At 38.9% G+C, this 17607-nt stretch overlaps 1 protein-coding gene across 1 annotated transcript; it reads right to left on the reverse strand.

Moving 5' to 3' along the window:
- Positions 1-155: 155 nt before the first annotated feature.
- Positions 156-15448, reverse strand: LOC135682290 (solute carrier family 12 member 2). Its single transcript, XM_065197116.2, has 6 exons — positions 14482-15448; positions 8815-9085; positions 7871-8571; positions 5776-6264; positions 2644-2938; positions 156-2025 (listed from the first exon to the last, which is right to left on the reverse strand). The coding sequence occupies exons 1-6, from the start codon at positions 15004-15006 to the stop codon at positions 1118-1120; spliced, it is 3189 nt and encodes a 1062-aa protein (XP_065053188.1). The 5' UTR covers positions 15007-15448; the 3' UTR covers positions 156-1117.
- Between the last annotated feature and the right edge of the window lie 2159 nt (positions 15449-17607).

The raw sequence follows: 17607 nt of genomic DNA on the forward strand, positions 1-17607 counted from the left end.
CATTAGGAAACAGGTATGAACATAAAGAACTCTCAAAGAAACAACGAGAGCTGAAAATTGCTTCATTTAGCAAAAGGTCAGGCAACAGTAAAACTCCATTGAATTCAAATTTATCTGAAAAATAGAAATTCCACGAGAGAAGAAACAAGGCAACATACATCTAATTATTTCACTGATTCTAATTCAAATTTATAAAAAATCATTGAAAATTTCATCAAATTCATCTTGCTTATAAAAAGTCAGCCACAAAGTGTACAAGCGTATTGCCTATTAAGAGAAAATTCTTTAAAATCAAAAATAATCAACGAACGATAAGCAAAATATTCATATTCTTTTAACTGCATTACATACAGGACATAAAATATTATCATAATGCGTCCTCTAAAGAACTGGACATGTATAACAGTATAGTTGGCAGAAATTCAAAAACTATTTAAAATGACTGTGGCTAAGTATCCCTTGGTAGAGCGGACTGGCATCTAAAGCCCTGTTCACACGATACCGGATTCATTTCATATCGAATTCACTGACTCAATCCGATATTTTGCCATAAGAAAATTCTTTGGCAAACAAAAAGCTTTTATTATCAAGACAGGAACCTTAAGCTGCTAAGATTAAGAGCCAATTTCAGTTATATGTAAATATCTCTCTTTGATAACACACAATTATTCTGCTAGAGCAGGACTGTAGAAGAGGGGGCTCAGGGGGGATCAGCCCCCTTTACTTTTTGCAGGGGGGCTGCACCCCCTCCTCTTTTTTCTGGGCAATTCTCAAATATCGTAGCTAATTTTTGCCATGATCAAATCTTTGATTGAAATTAAACTACTTTTTGACATTTGCATTCATGTGTGACCTCAATAGTCCTCTTGATAACTGAAAACTCAATAAATGCTGGCAAAATTTTACTACTTTAAATTTTTTATTTTTAAGTTTTCTACTCCAGTAACAGGCAGACATTGGAAGATGATTTGACCCTAGAAAATATGGAAAGGTAAAGAAATTGATATTGAGGAGCCATGCAAACAAAAACAACCCCAAGATGCTACAAACCTAAATGTCATCATTCCCAGCTGGTATTGTGACCTAAAACGCCAGTTTATTATTTTTTCTTCCTAATTTAGGAATAGAAAGTAAGTACGCTTGTTTGGTTTCCCCGTATCAACAGAACAGGGGGTAAGTCTGAGGACAGCACCTCCAACCAACTCATGTACATTAGTGACGTCACAATAGCCTTCTTAGGAATTGGCAGTGTCAGCACAATAAGTTTTGCGTCATGGGAGTGCTCCCTCACAAGTTCACCAAGACGGATCTGCCTAAGTGTTTTCTTGTCCAAAGCCTCCTCCACAAGGTGCTCACCATTTCTCAGTTTTTTGAAGGCGTCGATGCTCTCGTCCTTTGGAGGCTTGTTAATCCCCCTGAATTCCACTACACTTGAGAAATCAATACGAAACTTCTTGAGAAGATTTGCCATTCGAATTTGGTTTGCTTTTATTTTCTTGTCAGAGGCAGGGGTGAAAATTCGCAGCTTACAACCTCGCCATTGAGTTGTTAGCGACAGTAGATGAGGCACTAGGATAGTGAGTCCCCCGTCATCGTATAGCCACCAAACATCGATCGTCCCCTTGTTTTTCTTATTAAAAGCAATTACGATTTCAGGGTTTCCATTCACATTTCTGGCTTCTACAGTATCACCTGTGTTTGAAGAAGATTGGTCATTCTTCGGTTCCCTGGGAATCTGTGATTCGTCCCAGTCCTCTGTGTACCAGTCGGGCTCTTGGTTCAGGAAGAACTGTTCATCTTCATCGTCTGTTTCTTCGGTTATGTCGAATCCATCTTGCATACGAAGAATGGCAATACCATAATGCAAATCGAAAGCTGTGTGCAACAGATTAAAGTACTCTTCAACTTTCGACTGTGTACAAGCCTGCCATTTTGTCATGTAACCAAGCAATAGGGTATTAGGTCTAAGGCGGCCTAGCCCAACGGACTGCATAAGAGATGCTGCTCCATCATATAATGTTCTGCCTGAAAGAAAAAATATCAAGTTGTTGGTAAGATGGAATGAAAAACGCCGTAATTGTTGAGGAAAGACAGACAAGTGAACGTCTTCTGCCAAATGAGCTATCGATGCCTTTGATCACGAACAAACATGCTCTTTCACTATATGCAGGGCGTTCTTCTCAACAGTTGAAGGAAAATTACGCTAGGAACCCACATTTTACCAAACCCAAATTTCTCATTCCAAATTTCATTTGTCATTAGTAACAAGGACGAAAAAATATCAAAAATTCAACTGGAAATACTTTGTCACAAGGAAGGTTTGTTGATAATCAAAGCAATTAAAATTTAAGATTATGAATTCTATAGAAACACGCCTTCTAGATACCGTGTCTAGTTTTGAAAATAGATTAAGTTTTCAAAATCATCATATTTTTCAAAAATTGTCTTTTTTACTCCAAAAATATTGCCATGAAGCTGTATCGCATTAGTAAACAAGTTATTTCAATCTTGCTGTTTTTCTCCAACGTTTAATAATTTTTTTTAAAAGCCAGGTGTAACTAAAAACTGTACCATTAAATTGAGACCACTTTGTCGTACCATAAATGAGGACAAAGTGAGCATTTTAGTGGAGGATAAACTTACTTTGGATCATTTGATAGAAAGCTTTGATTTTGTGCTTCCTCAGCCATTCTGCTTCGTCGTTGGTTCTCAGAGAAATTCCATCCGAAACGTTCACATCACCGCAAACCATCAGTCCAAAACTCTTCGTTATGTGCGAAGCAAAGTGCACAAGGTTTGGTCGGGAAGACGGCGACCCACATAAAACAAGACATTGAACACGAAAGTTTTTGACATGATCGCCAACCTGTTCCAGGCGCCTTGTGAATCGAAGAGCTTTGAGGTATGTGTGGGCATGACCAGAAGAACCCCAGTTTATCTAAAAGTACCACAGACCATGATTAGTACTAGACAAAAATATCATAAAGGGCATAAGACAGTGGAATATGCAAGAGAGTTATGAGGGATGCAGAATTCCAAGTTATAAAAACTTGGACCTCGATTATTATTGCCAATGAAAACATTTCGATCATGAGCACATTTTGCGTAATAAATTTTTTAAAAAGCACTTCTTGTCCTTTTTCATCAACTATTTTTCAATAGCATTGTTCACCGCATAGCTTGCGACAAACAAATGGTTTAGAGAAAACCATCGATTAACTTCTTCCACCATAGATAGGAAAAAATATTCAACAATAGGCAATATTTGCGAATTAAGTTTCTTACAAGGCACAAATTGCCGAGAAAATCTCGTGGACTCCGACACAGGTTGGAAAGTGGGGGCGGGGAGGGGGCTAGGGAAAATTTTGCACCCACAACAAAAGATTTTGGAAAATGCTCTATTGCTTTGTAAAAAAGTGAGAGCCATGACCCCTCGGTGCCCCTTCGTTGGAGGTGCTGCTCAGGGGCGTCGCCACTGGGGGGTTGTCACACCCCCCCCCAATAGTATCTCAATAGGAAATTTCAGGTAAAATCCGCTCGGTGGAAGAAACGCTTTAGGTATTTCAGAGACCTTCCTGTCATAAAATCAATAAAGGATCGAGCAATCTTAGGTAAAATTGTGCCTTGTGTCCATTTCTCCTAAAGTTTCTCAGTAGAAGCGTCAACTGCAATTCACTATGAGCTCCAGACTTTTCTTAACATTCAAAAGGCATGCTAAGATGGAGAGAGGGATCTAAATTTAGAAGTAACTGACAACCTGGTATTTTTAAAGACCACGTCGAAATTGTTGTTTTTATCTGTTGTAAAAAAGTTTTGCAAAAAGACAATAATTTTCAATAGGATTAGGAGGATTGCTTTAGTGAAATCTGCTTAAAAGAGTGCATTTTCCAGGGAACTAGAAGCATCACAATTCGAAAATTTCCTGCCCTTTCGGCGGCAACCATGGTAGTAACTCAGGTAGTAACTATATCCTTTGCCCGTCCTGATATAGAGATTTGACAAGACTATTAGGAAAGTCAGTTATTATCATACAGAGTTAGATTGAAAAAATGTATTGCAGAGGTTTGTGAAAAAAAGTTTCAGGCAATAAGTTTTTAATCAGGTCAATTTGTAGTCCACACCACCCACCCCCACCCCCTCCACCCCCAACGAGGCTTGCCTCGCGACGGCCCTGCCTGCAATATGGGGCAAATCGAATTTTCTGTCGGCAATTTGATACATCCAGCGTCGGCAGTTACGGAGAATATAAACGTCGGCACCTTGAAGGTTTGTCTCTAGCGCCACCCCTGCTCGAACCCAAGGTACTTCCCAACAATAAAGTTCCGTTAGACAGTTTTTGTTACAGATAAATAATATCTTTGTATAATAAGAAAAAACGATGATCAGAATCTTGTTGACCCCTGCAGATGAGGAAATGTCTGCGGGTCTATTTCTTTTGAAGTTTTTATCAAGTAAACACAGTCATTATGAGGAAACATTGATAAAGAAACCTCAAAAAGATCTCAAAAGCAAGAAAGAAGTTATTGTTAGAGCTCGAAGATGTTTCGTAGATTGTCTCTGATGAGACGTAGTGGCACCAAGAGGAAGTTGGAAATCCATTACGAAAATTAAAAAAACATCTACAGCAGTCCTTACGAAACTACCTTGAATCTTAAGATGACAAAATTGAATGCCATTTCATAAACAGAATATAAAAATCGTCTTTTGAGTTTGGTTGTCTTTTACATGCTTCACGCCACCGGGGGAGGGGGGTGATGGTGCGGGGTGGCCACGGCCCCACTTTTTTGCGAAGTAAGTAGTTATAAAGCTGCAATAAAAGGGGAAAGAAACCTTGGCCCCCTACTTTTGCTAGCCTTGGCTCTCACTTTCAAATTCGTGGCGTGGGCCCTGTTTTAGAACTATTGTTATCTGTTTATTGATCGAAATTCTCAGCGTTTGTTTGAAGGCAATCAGTAGATAAGAGTTGCACTAGCCACCAGTCAATCAATAACTAACCAATCAATGAGCATGTTACACTTACGCGCTTGCTGATTGGCTAATATTGATTAGCTGATGGCTTAAGCCACTTACGTGTCTGTCGATTGCCTTTAACTGTTAACGCAGATTTTACATCGAGACAAACTTAAGTTTAACTGGAAACAGAAACATAGTTTTTTATGTATCCTTTCAATTTTCTGTGCTTAAAATTTCCAGTGCAGCACCTGGGGATGCTGGCAGGTCAGCCCATCGGAATGATGCCATTTGAACTTTTGCTTGGTGCCCCTGCGTGGCATCGGAGAATATGTACTTAACATCTTTCTTGGTTTTTAGATCGTCTTGAGGTTTCGCAGTCAACCATTTCGTTTAATGGGTATCTTTAGCATGATCATTTGATAAAAAACGTCAAAGAAATAGTAAAGCAGACATTTGCCCATCTGCAGGGGTTAATTAGATTTTGTTAATTATTATGTCTTGTTGTGCAAATCTTTTCAAGTCATGTGGATCCGTAACCACAAGGTCTAAAAGAACCTTGTTATGTAATTTCAAAGTATGTGAAGTGGGGATGATGTAATGAAGCTACAGAAACTATGGGCTATTTGCTTGATCATAGTTGTGCTTTGGTTTTGAAGAAAGTGTTAATTGACAATAGTTGGTATTTTAACTGTAAAATTGAATTTTTATAAAAAAAGTCTGTCAAAACTTGTGTTTACTAAGTGTTTTGCCCGCGCAGTGACCATGGCAACAAAGCATTTAAAGATGAATGACAAAGTGCAGACACTGCTTAAATGGACTTACATCTGGTCGTCTGTAATCTACGAACTTATATAATCCAGCAACAGCAACAACTGTGATTAAGGCTGCCCACCAGTTCATGAAGAACATGATGCCGATGCAAAGCAGAAAACCAACAAGTGCCGCCCATTTGTTGTAATATCGAAATGCTGGTCTCCATCCAGGAGTCTTTGCCAATGAAACATTGAAAACAGCATAGTTGATCAAAGCATAGGCCATCAGGAAAAAGTTTGATATGATCGGGGCGATGACATTTAGGTCTCCGATTGCAATGAACGCTGCGCCAATAAAAAAAGCCAGGATATAGCCTCTGCGGGGCTCATTCTTCTCGTTCCCTTTGCCGAAGAATTCAATTCCAGGAAATATATTGTCCTTGCATACTGCCTGAAAGACTTTGGGGGCGCTAACGAGACTGGCCAATGCAGATGAAAGAGTGGCAGCAAATATTCCTGTTGTAACAACTGGACCCCAAATGGAGAGTTTCTCAAGTAGCTGCAAAAAGGAAGATCAACACTTTGTAGCAACAGTAATTTTGATGAACATGTCACGCCTATTCAAGAGGTTATGTCTGGTGTACCCCAAGGCTCTGTGCTAGGACCAGTCCTGTTCAATTTTTACATAAATGACTTATTTCTATACATAAAACTTCAGCAACGCTCTATGATTATGCAGACGACAATACACTTTCTTATTTCTCTAGAAACATGCGTGATCTTGTAAATACCTTGCAAAAAGAAACGGGAATCGCCTTATCATGGTTAGAACAAAATGAAATGATTGCAACCCCTGAGAAACTTCATGCTATAATTCTTAGGAAAAACAAGACAAATACTAGTGGAGAACAAATAATCATTAATGGTAAAAAAATTCAATCTGAGGAGAAAGTGGAGCTTTTAGTTGTAACGTTGGATTACAAACTTGATTTCGACCCACATATTGCGAATCTTTGCAAAAAAGCTGCAACACAATTGAATGTTCTTAAAAGATCAAAGATATTTATTGGTTTCCAGGAGAAAAAAGTTCTTCGTATATTCCAATTTCAGTTATTGTCCCTTGGTCTGGTATTTTTCATCGTCTAAATCATTAAAGAAAATTGAACAGATACAAGAACGTGCCCTAAGACTTCTCTATAATGATCATACAAGTTCGTATAACGATCTGCTTGTGAAGGCAGACAAATGCACAATGCTCGTTGCTCGTCAAAGAATTCTGTGCATTGAAATATTTAAAAAAGTAAACAGTTAAACCCACCTTTTATGCAGAGTATTTTTAAATTACGTTTGTCAAATTATTCATTAAGAAATCCAAATAACTTAGCCCATGTTAGACCTAATCAAACAACATTTGGATCCAAAAGTCTTATGTCAATCGGGCCACAGATTTGGAATGGCCTACCCAGCGAGTTGAAATCCGCAGAAAATCTGAAGAGTTTTAAGAATCTAATAAAACAATGGGACGGACCGAATTGCAAATGCAATGTCTGTCAGTTTCTGCCAGCAAATGCAATTTAATCTTTAATTTTGTATCGATAATTCCTTTTTATGTATTAACTGGTAGCTATATTCGGTTGTGATTAGTTAACATTGTATATTTATGTTTATATTGTTAGCTATTGTTTCTTATATTGAATTAAAATAAATTTACAACAACAACGCCTGAATTCAAATTTGTTCATTTAACACGTTCCAGAAAAGAATTACATAAACTCTTCCTATAAAAACTAAAAGATTTTAGAATTTTTCATCAAAATCAACTCAAAGAAAATAGGAGTGTTGCTGCATCACGTTCTGTTCACGCAGACCGTTGGTCTTGTAATACATCTACTAGGAGCCTGCAGGGGGTTCTTAATCCCAAACCCTAGCCATCTTTTAGACAAAGTGCCATTCCAAGAGGGCGTTTCTTAAACCTCCTTCGTAGATGTCGTCACAAAAGTTCGACAACTCAATAAAATGGTCACGCCAGTCCTGGAATGACCTTTCGAATCCCAATTGGCCAATCTCGATTCCTAGTTCACCCCTTCAGGAGCCTTCTACGCAAGGATTAATTTTAAAAGCTAACATTAGGCAAATAAAAGAAAAAATGAAACCTCGTTTATTACCTGGAAGTCGTTCATTAATCCGAAATTGCAACTTCCAACGGCACAACTGCCATTCGTCATATTCAATAATGAGCTGGCAATGACTCCAGATGCATCACGCGCTGCTGCACTGCCGATTATCCAACACATTAAAAGGTACGACACAGAGGTAATGCCAATCGCAATCAAAGTTCCTTTAGGGACAGCTGAGGAGGCGTCCTTAAGGTCACCGGATAAGTTGGCACCAGCAAGGATCCCTGTTGCAGCTGGGAAGAAAATTGCGAAGACGGAGAAGAAATTATTTCCATCCCGGTATTGCGGTACGAAATTTTCTTTGAAAAGGGTAGCATTGTACCCAAAGATCCCCCAGGCTTCGACTTGTTCTCGGCTGTTGACAGGGTTAGGGTAAAAGGACCCTGCAATAATGCTGATAATCGCAGCAACAAGTATGAACAATAGAAACACTTGGGTGTACATAACCCATTCTAGGCCAATCAACGTGACAATAAACAGCAAAACCAAAGCGCCAATACCAACGATTCTTATGTCGTTTTGGGGATCGACAATTTTTGTGCCGTAGCGTAGCATCAGATCTCTGACTGTCTCTGCGAAGCCGACAATGTAAAGTGCAACAGCAACAGCATTTGCTATCGAGAAGATGATGCCAATGGAACCGCCAAATTCAGGCCCGAGGCTACGTGAAATGAAGTAGTATGCACCTCCTGTAACGCAATTAATTTACGTTAGATTCAGGTACTGCGAATAGTCAGCAAAAAGATCAGTGTACAAGGTTCATATTCCGGTGTCAGCATATCAAATGATTCTAAATAAATATCGAAAAAGCTATTGCCATATATCGCTACTTAGAAAAAGCTATGATAACCAATAAATAAATTAGAAGCAAAAAATATCAATAGAAACAGAAAAAAATAGATGACAAATAAATAAAAGAAAGAATAACAAACCTCCTTTAACTTCTCCGTTTGTGCAAATGGCAGACATAGATAAAGCTGACACCATAGTGACAACACTAGCCAAAGTGACGATTATGGATGAGAACCCAATGCCAGCTTGCCCAACGATCCAAGAAAGCCTGAGAAACATAATAACGCCCCATATATTAAGAAGGCAAGGAACCAGTACACCCTTAATCCAGCCAATCTTTGTTCCACCCCTCTGGCCACCGTTTCCTCTTTCGATAACTCCGGTGTCTCCATCATGGCCTTTTAATTTATCCTGAAAATAAAAAACACTCTGAATAAAACTTGCCGAGAGCCCTACTTCAAGCTTTCTTGCTCCACATTTCTATTACACGATCATTTTATGCCGACCTCTACCTTTCTGCACACGTCACTAGAAAACTATTCCATACTTTATCAAACGAAAAGTCCTTCCGCACACGCGAAATTTATTAAACATTATAAAATCTTCAGAGTCACAACTGCTACATTTTGCACCTAAAAGGAAGATATTTCTGGGTTTGCTTTCTCTATTCATTGGGGACACTTGGTTTGACAGTGTTTCGAAAAGATATTTGTAGGAGCACTGGCGTCCCTTGACCTTCCAGACTAGGGGAGTGGAGGGTCATCAATAGAAAAATTTATCCACGAAGAAATAGATCGAGAAGATTTTAAGTGCTTTTTCACTGATAGATGATTTTACCGACAAACTAAGAATTTTTTAGACAAACTGAAGATTTACCGGACGAATTCTTGGAGTATTGGGGGCTGTTACACCCCCTATATCCCTGCTAGCAACGCCCCTGTGGAGGATATTACGTATTTAAAAGGGGATCCCATCGGGACACTTTCTTTTCCTGCAAAATGTGACTGACCGTCACAGTTAGCAGAATGGCCTTGGCTTGGGGACCAATCGCTTTGCCCAAGTATTGGTGAATCCTTTTCAATTCTTGACAAAATAATAAAAAAATAAGTCAACTTGTGAAAGATACTTTTTGATTCAACTTAGCAATTTTTTCCACACTTTTATAGCTGGTGAAGATAATCTGTTTGTGTTTTACTTTTCTCGTTGCTTTAGTCCGGGATTTGATTGCCTTTCTTGGTATCTTAAAGGTTTGAACCCTGCTTCTAATTTCGTTATGCAATTTGCCCTCTTTGGAAATTGCAAAATCGTTTACAATCAGTTGTTAGACTCAAATAAACCTCAATTCAGATCAAGGATTTTGCAAGTCGCAGTTATTCAATAAACAAAGCCCCTTGCTTCAGTTTTGTTGAGGGCTCAAGATATCATTTTAAAGGATTATTTTGTCCTTTCAAATCTCTTTTAACAGGAATATCCTGAAGCTGAACATAGGCTAAGAAGGATAATTCAGACATTCTTTTGTGTCAGTTGTGACAAGTTGGCAGCTTGAACAAAAAACTAATTATTGCAGCCGAAAGAGCTGCTAATCAATTTTATGAAAAAGGAATAATAGCAAAATTGTACATTCTGCAATAATTTTTAAAAGTTCGTTTAACGATCTTTGATCAACACAATTCAACCATTTATGATTCAATTAACCAAAGAAAATGAATTTCTGACTGAAAGCCAACAGTTTCTTTGGGAGTTCCTGTCTATAACTGATAAACAGGAGACATTTGTACCTACGACAGTTCCAATTAACAACATAAAGCCATTTTAAAATCTCGGGGAACATTTATAAGATCTCCAGAAGAGACATCTATGATTGAAATTCTCCAAAAAAGACATCTACGTTGGGTGGATTCTGAGACTGTCTTAACATCATAATGCATCGATCGCTTTGTTCTTTGTCAATATCCTGTTTAGTACAAAGAGGAAAAGCGTGCTATCTCACCTAAGACTTGAAGTAAATGGCTAACTATTTCGTTGGGGTCTATGTCTGGTATTTGTCACCGTTGTCTTATTGGCGCTTTTGCAACGGACATCTTGATTTGTAATATCAAGATGAAAGAAGGTCAGGTGAACCACAACCTAGCACAGGGGACCATAAAAATAAAGTCTTCATTTCTTTCTTTTTGCTAAGTAAGAAATAACACTAGTTCTATTGTCTCGTGCAAGTGTCTCGAGCTAGAATCGCTAGCATTGTTTTGTATATTCCTTACTGAGGTTTGATCCAATGAATTCTCAATGGTGAATATCGCCTTCTTGCCACCAACTCACGGCTCGCCTCGTTCTTAATCTTTGTCTGAGGCCTTATATCTCAATGGGCCAATTTATAACGGTTTAGCGTAGCTCTATGGGCAAGCAGCAATTAAACTCTTTTTTTTATAAGAACAATTTTATAAGAACACGTGCTTCAAAATTGGTCAAAAGTTAAGAACAAATAAAGATCAAGCTGATGCTGAGCTTCTGCAAAATGCAATTTTGAACAACGTTTTTTCTCAAAATCTAGGATTTTTAGCGATGTGTGTGTGCTTTTTCGTCGAATATTCAAACTTTTCGGCAAATGAAGGTTGTCTCACTCACTTTTTTGGCAAATGAGGCGTGAACACCTCCCTAGGGCGAAAAAGCTAGCACTCGCACTGCTTACACCCTATTAGATTAAGAACGAATTAAGAACAATCCAGCCTCAGATTTTCGAAAAAATTTAGAACAGTCAGCCTGAACTTAAATTTACTGGTTCTTCTAAAGAAAAAAGAGTGTAATGACATTTTGCTGGACAAAATAACATCACTATCTTGCAACTGGACAAAAAGCTTATTTTTAAAGTCTATTCTCCATTTCCATTGATAAACAAGGCATATATTCTATTAAGACCCCGTTTACACATCAAAATTAGTTCAGATAGGGCTCCCGTTTACACCAGACCCACGCTATCCGCACGAATTTGAGAGCGGCTATCCGAACAAAATTAGTTCACCTAGGAAAGTGGATTAAATTAGTTCGGATAGCTATGTAGAACAGTGTAAACGCTTTTACCCGGATAAATTTTATCCACATCGTATCTTGCTCGAAAGCGATTGGCTATTTCATTCAATTTAGTTTTCACTGTCTCCCAATCAAGACCGTTCGCTATCTTGGTTGCCTTGTTGTCAATAAATACTCGTGTTAAAAGTGCAGTATCTTGCCAGTCCACGTAAAATTGGCATCCTTGTCAGCTTTTTCTATTTTCGTTGCTAGTTCAGGGTCATTTTGTTTCAAAAACAAACTATTAAAACAAACTAGGCCTAATTTGTAGTGACAATATCTTTGGATTTAGTCTAAAAGAGAAGCAGTTGATTCTGAAAAGAGAATGAAATCTTTTTACGTAGGCGGGAATTTTGTTATTATTTTGTTGCCCAGAGAAGACTTCATTTTTGGCGTTCTGTGCATGATTTAAGTCATGTGACTACAGTTATCCGGCACAATGTAAACGGGAGGGCAGCAAAGTGGACAAAATTTGTGCGGCACAGTGTAAACGCAAATCAATCCGAACAAGTTCTATGCGAATAAATTATATCCGGTACAGTGTAAACGGGGTCTAAAAATAACACAGAAAAGGTGCTATATAGATTAAGTTGCGAAATTTGTTTTCCTTTTATTGTTCAAATTCAAAATAAATACAAAGCTTAATTGACCCTACTTTGGACAACCTGTGGCTAGATTGAAAAAAAGGTGTCAAAGTTTTCTGCTTGATTCAATGCCATGGGGAAACAATAGTGACCTGATTGCGGTATTGCAGTATAGTATCTAATCTGAACCTAATGTCACGCTATTAACAATTGAAAGTTCATTTAATCGTTTTGCTGTTTTTGATTATTTATTCTTCACAAAAGACGAGGGAAATATTATTATGACAATCGAATACATTTTGAATTGATGTTTTTCGTACTCGTATGGGTATCCCCAGGGTTCTGGAGATTTAAAATGGAGGGGCCCTAGATTAGAAAAGGGTTCGGCTACCATACAGAATGTCTTATCTTGGGCGCCCCTGGGGATGCTTCCAAAATACCAAAAAGAACATCACCCCTAAGCAACATCGTAAGACCGTACACCCTTTCAATATACACCCGATCAGACCCCACTAAAACCTGCTATCAATCAGAATGTTAGGATATTGGCAATTTTGTAACCTTGACGGCAGAAAGGTTTTTGCAGAGGATGAGAATTTTGATCTCCATGGCTAGAAATCAGATGCTAAGTTATTAAAATCCAACCAATATTTGACCGCTGTTTTTACCACCAAAGCAAGTTGGAAGATGAAATTCGAGATTTTGCCAACGATAGAACATGAATGATGAATCAGTAGTTCCGCCCTTAATTTGATAGAAGAACTCTGTGGATATATAGCTAGAGGGTTTTGTGGGCAGGGGGGTGTTGAAAAATATCTAAGGATGGCTAAGAGGATAGAATATCTAAGCAATCTATTGGCTGTTGTACGATGGTATCGATGGGCTGTCGTTGAAAAAGGTATGTTCTGTCATCATAAAAAGGTCTCTAAAATTCTGGACTCTAATGTTCTCCTCAAAACCCGACTGTCCAGTTTCTTCAAAGTGTTACAACAGCACCTGGGACTAATTTGACGTTATAAAAATTACATTCTACTTCTAGGAGATGATGGGGTGTCAAGGATCGCGGGACATTTTACGGATCGCGGGGGCTAATCATGCTAAAAACGAAGAACGTGTGCTTGAATAAATACATTTTGGAATTTATTAGAGGGTTAAGCTCCCTCAGCCCACCATCTCCCGCGGTCCAGTGTGGCGTACAGGATGAAATATCTAAGATTGTTTCTGCTATGATGCAGATGCCTGCAAAACTTTCTGGTGCACGTCGAATGGAACTTAAATAGCGTCTCTGGACTTATGTTTCACTGTCAATGGGGTCTTTTGTTTATTGTTATTTACCACAATCCCCCATCTTCAAAACCATAAGCATTTTCTGCAGTTCTATCATAATCTGTTTACACAGTATCGATAACTTTGCGACAACTCCGCCCAAAGGGAGGGTTCCGGTGTCAGGCTTTGTCCTTATCAAATTTGATATTTTTGTGTGATTTGGAAAATAAAAGCAAAATAAAACCGAGCTCTTTTAATTGAAACGGAAGGAGTGTCATTAATTTCGCAATTATTCAAGGCTCAAAATTGGATACAACCTCTTCTTATGAGCGCATGACAGAGAAAAACCAGTATTGAAGCAAATTTCTTTAGGTCTGGAGGAATTTTAATTTCCTTGCAACAATGCTATTATGGAAGTCATAACTTTGGCTGGGTCTAATCGGGCAAATTAGGGTGAATTGCTTCATTGTCCCCAACAAAACATATCTTTGCTGAAAGCTCATGCTTAAGAACCAAGAGGAAAATAGTTAGCAAACACCGGAGTTTCTGATCAGCTGGTAAATCAGTAATGAGGAAGTGCCCCTGGGGATGTTTTGCTGAACAATAGCTTTTGGAGTGACTCTTCTTCTCTAAAATTTAAAAATAATAATCCACTCAGGGAAGCCAAAATTAGTCCTCTGTTAATATGAATTTAAAAGTCAAAGCTAAAAACAAATGGCACAGACCTGCAGCTAAAGTTTCCTTGGGGGGAAGCCGGGGGACAGCCAAAAAGGAGCACTTGCAACTTTACCATTACTTAACGCACATTGTTTGAGCCCAAGAGGGCTTTTCACACCCAGTGCCCCCGAGCTCTAACAAAACGTACGAGAAGTAAAATTATTCTGGTTCTCATACCTTGATCCGCTTGTTCTCTTTTCTCCCTTTGTGAAGTTCTTGCAAAGTAGGTCTCTTCTTTGCAATATTAGAAAGGGAATCTTCGTTTCTGTAAAAGACAGTCATTGGCACCGCTTCAGTTGAGGAGTAGCCAATGGTGGTAAAACCCTGGGTGGAGTGGTGTGTTCCATGATGCAGGCCATGGTAAGTGCCATGATGGTTCGAGTCACTTTCACTTCTCCGCTTCAAGTGACCAGAAAGGGGCACAGTCAGCGTTGTCTCTTTTGAATCTGTCGAGGAGTGGTTCTCCAGCTTCACGTTCTCTACATCAACGTCATCTTCATGTTTTAAATTCGGAGAAGACTGCGAGTGGTTGATGATCTTGAAACGGGCGTGTTTGGCTGGCTCTTCTTTAACTGTGCCATGAGGGACATCATTTGAAGCCATTAGGGACGACTTGCCATTTCCCATGGGTACTTCATCTGCCACTTCTAATGCTTTGTTATCGACTCCTGTTATGGAATCAGCTGTACCAGAATTCTCCATCTTTGTCAGTGACTTCTTGCCACAGAGGCCAGTAACAAGCTGAACGTTCGGTGTTTACAAGAGCGAGAGAAAATCAGTTCTGAAAATTACATTACCAGCGACGTCACAACAGCCAACGGGGCGGGCGTCTGTGTTACAGTAAGCTTCTGATGACAAGTCCTCTACAGCGCGTCACGACACAATGATCGAAACATCACAGGGCTTTCAAATTTAGAGTGCTTTCCTGCTATTGCACAAAAGCTTTCCCATCGAGGACGCATGAATAATCATGTGCTTGAATAAGGAAACCAGACAATCAATTTTGCCTACCTTACAATAGCGTATTCACTGTTTATAACAGCAAACCTGGCTCAAACGACGTCTTAATTGCTGCTCTTTGTAGCTGCGTGCAAAGTTTGAGCCCAAAACAGCGTTCCTCTGTCCGAGGCTGCGGTTTTTATAGAAAGATATCAGAAACCAGTTAAGCTTGGATTTTGTATCACACGTAATCGTCATTTTTTCTTCCTCAATTTCGTTTGTTCAGGTTCACCCCCGTTTTAAGCAGAATAGATTGTATCTTGTCTAAATTCGATGAGAAAATGTAGGGGGTTGGGTGATATTGTGGCGAAGTATTCTTTTTTGCGCTTGCGATGTTATATTCTATGGTTGTCAAATAACAAATTAAGTCAAGGGCCTTCGCAAAATTTGCTCTCCCAGTTGGAAAAACGGACGTTTTCATACAGTTAAAACGACGTAGTTAAATTCTTTATTGTCTCTCACACAGCCTAGTGGCTGTCACCGGCCCCGCGCCAAGGGGCTCGCAGGGTGAGTTAAATATTCGTTTGGGCAACGGATGGATTTTGAAAAAAAAGAAAATATATTTCGACTCACTTGATTCCATTCATTTTTTCCACAATCAAGTATTTGGCAAGAAAACGAGGTGTATTTCCAAAGAAATCTTTTGGGTATATGTAACACTCATAATGGTGAGATCACAAACCTTAGTACAGTCGACTCCGCTTATCTTCATTCGGGTTGAAGTCACACTGCCCGTTCAGTCACATAAAATTCAGACCCAAATATGCAAAAATATTCAGTTTAGCTCCGCTGATAGTCACACTCCGTTTACAATAATAAGTTTTCAAGCAACACTTGGTGCTACTATAACCAGAGTCTCCTGTAACTTACACTTTGTTTCTTTATAAGAAACAAAGGTCGATGTTGACTACTCCAGTTTCTTAACGTTATGGAAATGTCAATATTTATTGTTTCTTAATTATGATGTCATAAATGATGTTATGAGATGTTCGTGACCTTTTTTATCACGTCAAGAGATTCGCTGCCGTCCCGATGCTGTATTTGGATGCGGAAAGTATATCCATTGTGTCTTACGTTCTAGGCCAACAGTGCAATCTTGTTCCTGGATTTTACAAAATTTCGTTGTTCTCAGTTTTATTACGATTTAATAGTTTCTTAATTTTTTTACTTCGAGTACTGAAGTTTCCTAAAATTTGCTGACTGTCCAGTACTCGTTTCTTCTAGCCATTTTCTTATAAAAAAATGAGTGTACACCAGCATAGTTCGAGGTACTGCTATTGATCAATCTCCAAACGATAAACTTTCAGAGACCCTCACGCCAGTATCACTTAATATTCAATTAATACACAGGTAAATATGTATTTCTCTTGTAGCGAAATCTCTTTCATAACTTTTTAATACAACCGTATTATAAACAATTAAGGGTAAATTTGGTAAAAGGCGTAAGGCTCATGGAGTTCTTATGATCATTCTCTCTTCATTTTCCGTGCTTCAGGCACAAAATGCTTCACTAACTTGTCTAGAACGAATGGAAGGGTGTACCGTTTGAAGGGTTTTGAAGCCGAAACCCCGTGATTACAACGAAAAGTGACCAATATCTATAATTCCTGCTACTTCTTGTTGCTACACTGTCGCTATAGGCCCATTTTCATCGTACTCACTTCACTCCTTGCCAAATGGCACCCACAATGTAACGGCAATTTTAATATCTTTTTTTCTTGCAATGTACCACTCCCCAATCCACCAGCCATTTTGCAACGAAGATTGATGGGATCGCAAATTTGTTTACCTGGAAATCTTGAACACGTGACTAGGACATGCGATGTCTAATCTGGCAAGCTGTGATCTAATGGTGTGAAGCATTCAGGTGTAATAGACTTGTTAACTTGATTAAGAGACAGCGAAAATTGATCAGCTTGTTCAATTCGATTGCCCATAGGTGATTCTGTCAACAGTCTGGCACGACCCTGTGCAATATTCTAGCGTGGGAATTTTCCATTGTTAAGCAGGCCTTGTTTCCCGCAAGGGACTAGCAGCATTGGGGGTTTAAAGAGCCACTTTGAAAAGCGTGGCCCTTTTCAGAGGTATCAACAACTAGGGGCTCCGACATAAGTTTGAAAGTGGGAGCTAGGGCAAATATTAAGGGGCAATTGCAAAGTACAAATACGGACTTTCCATCATGTCGGGTGCAGGTACTATCCGAAATTTTTGGTAGGGGGCTGGCCCCCAATGGAGAAATTAATTATGCGACAATTTCATGCCGTATTGTACATTAGATGATATTCATAAATTTAGGAACACAAA

The sequence above is a fragment of the Rhopilema esculentum genome, chromosome 16 (genome assembly GCF_057945365.1).
Source record: "Rhopilema esculentum isolate cy_ngs chromosome 16, ASM5794536v1, whole genome shotgun sequence".
Taxonomy (NCBI): Eukaryota; Metazoa; Cnidaria; class Scyphozoa; order Rhizostomeae; family Rhizostomatidae; genus Rhopilema; species Rhopilema esculentum.

Excerpts from the sequence above, each read along its gene's own strand:
- LOC135682290 (XM_065197116.2), bottom strand. The coding sequence starts at position 15,006 with ATGGAGAATTCTGGTACAGCTGATTCCATAACAGGAGTCGATAACAAA. Across the intron at positions 2,939-5,775 it reads TAGATTACAGACGACCAGAT|ATAAACTGGGGTTCTTCTGG; the intron begins GTAAGTCCATTT and ends TGGTACTTTTAG. Across the intron at positions 2,026-2,643 it reads TTTCTATCAAATGATCCAAA|GCAGAACATTATATGATGGA; the intron begins GTAAGTTTATCC and ends TTTTTCTTTCAG.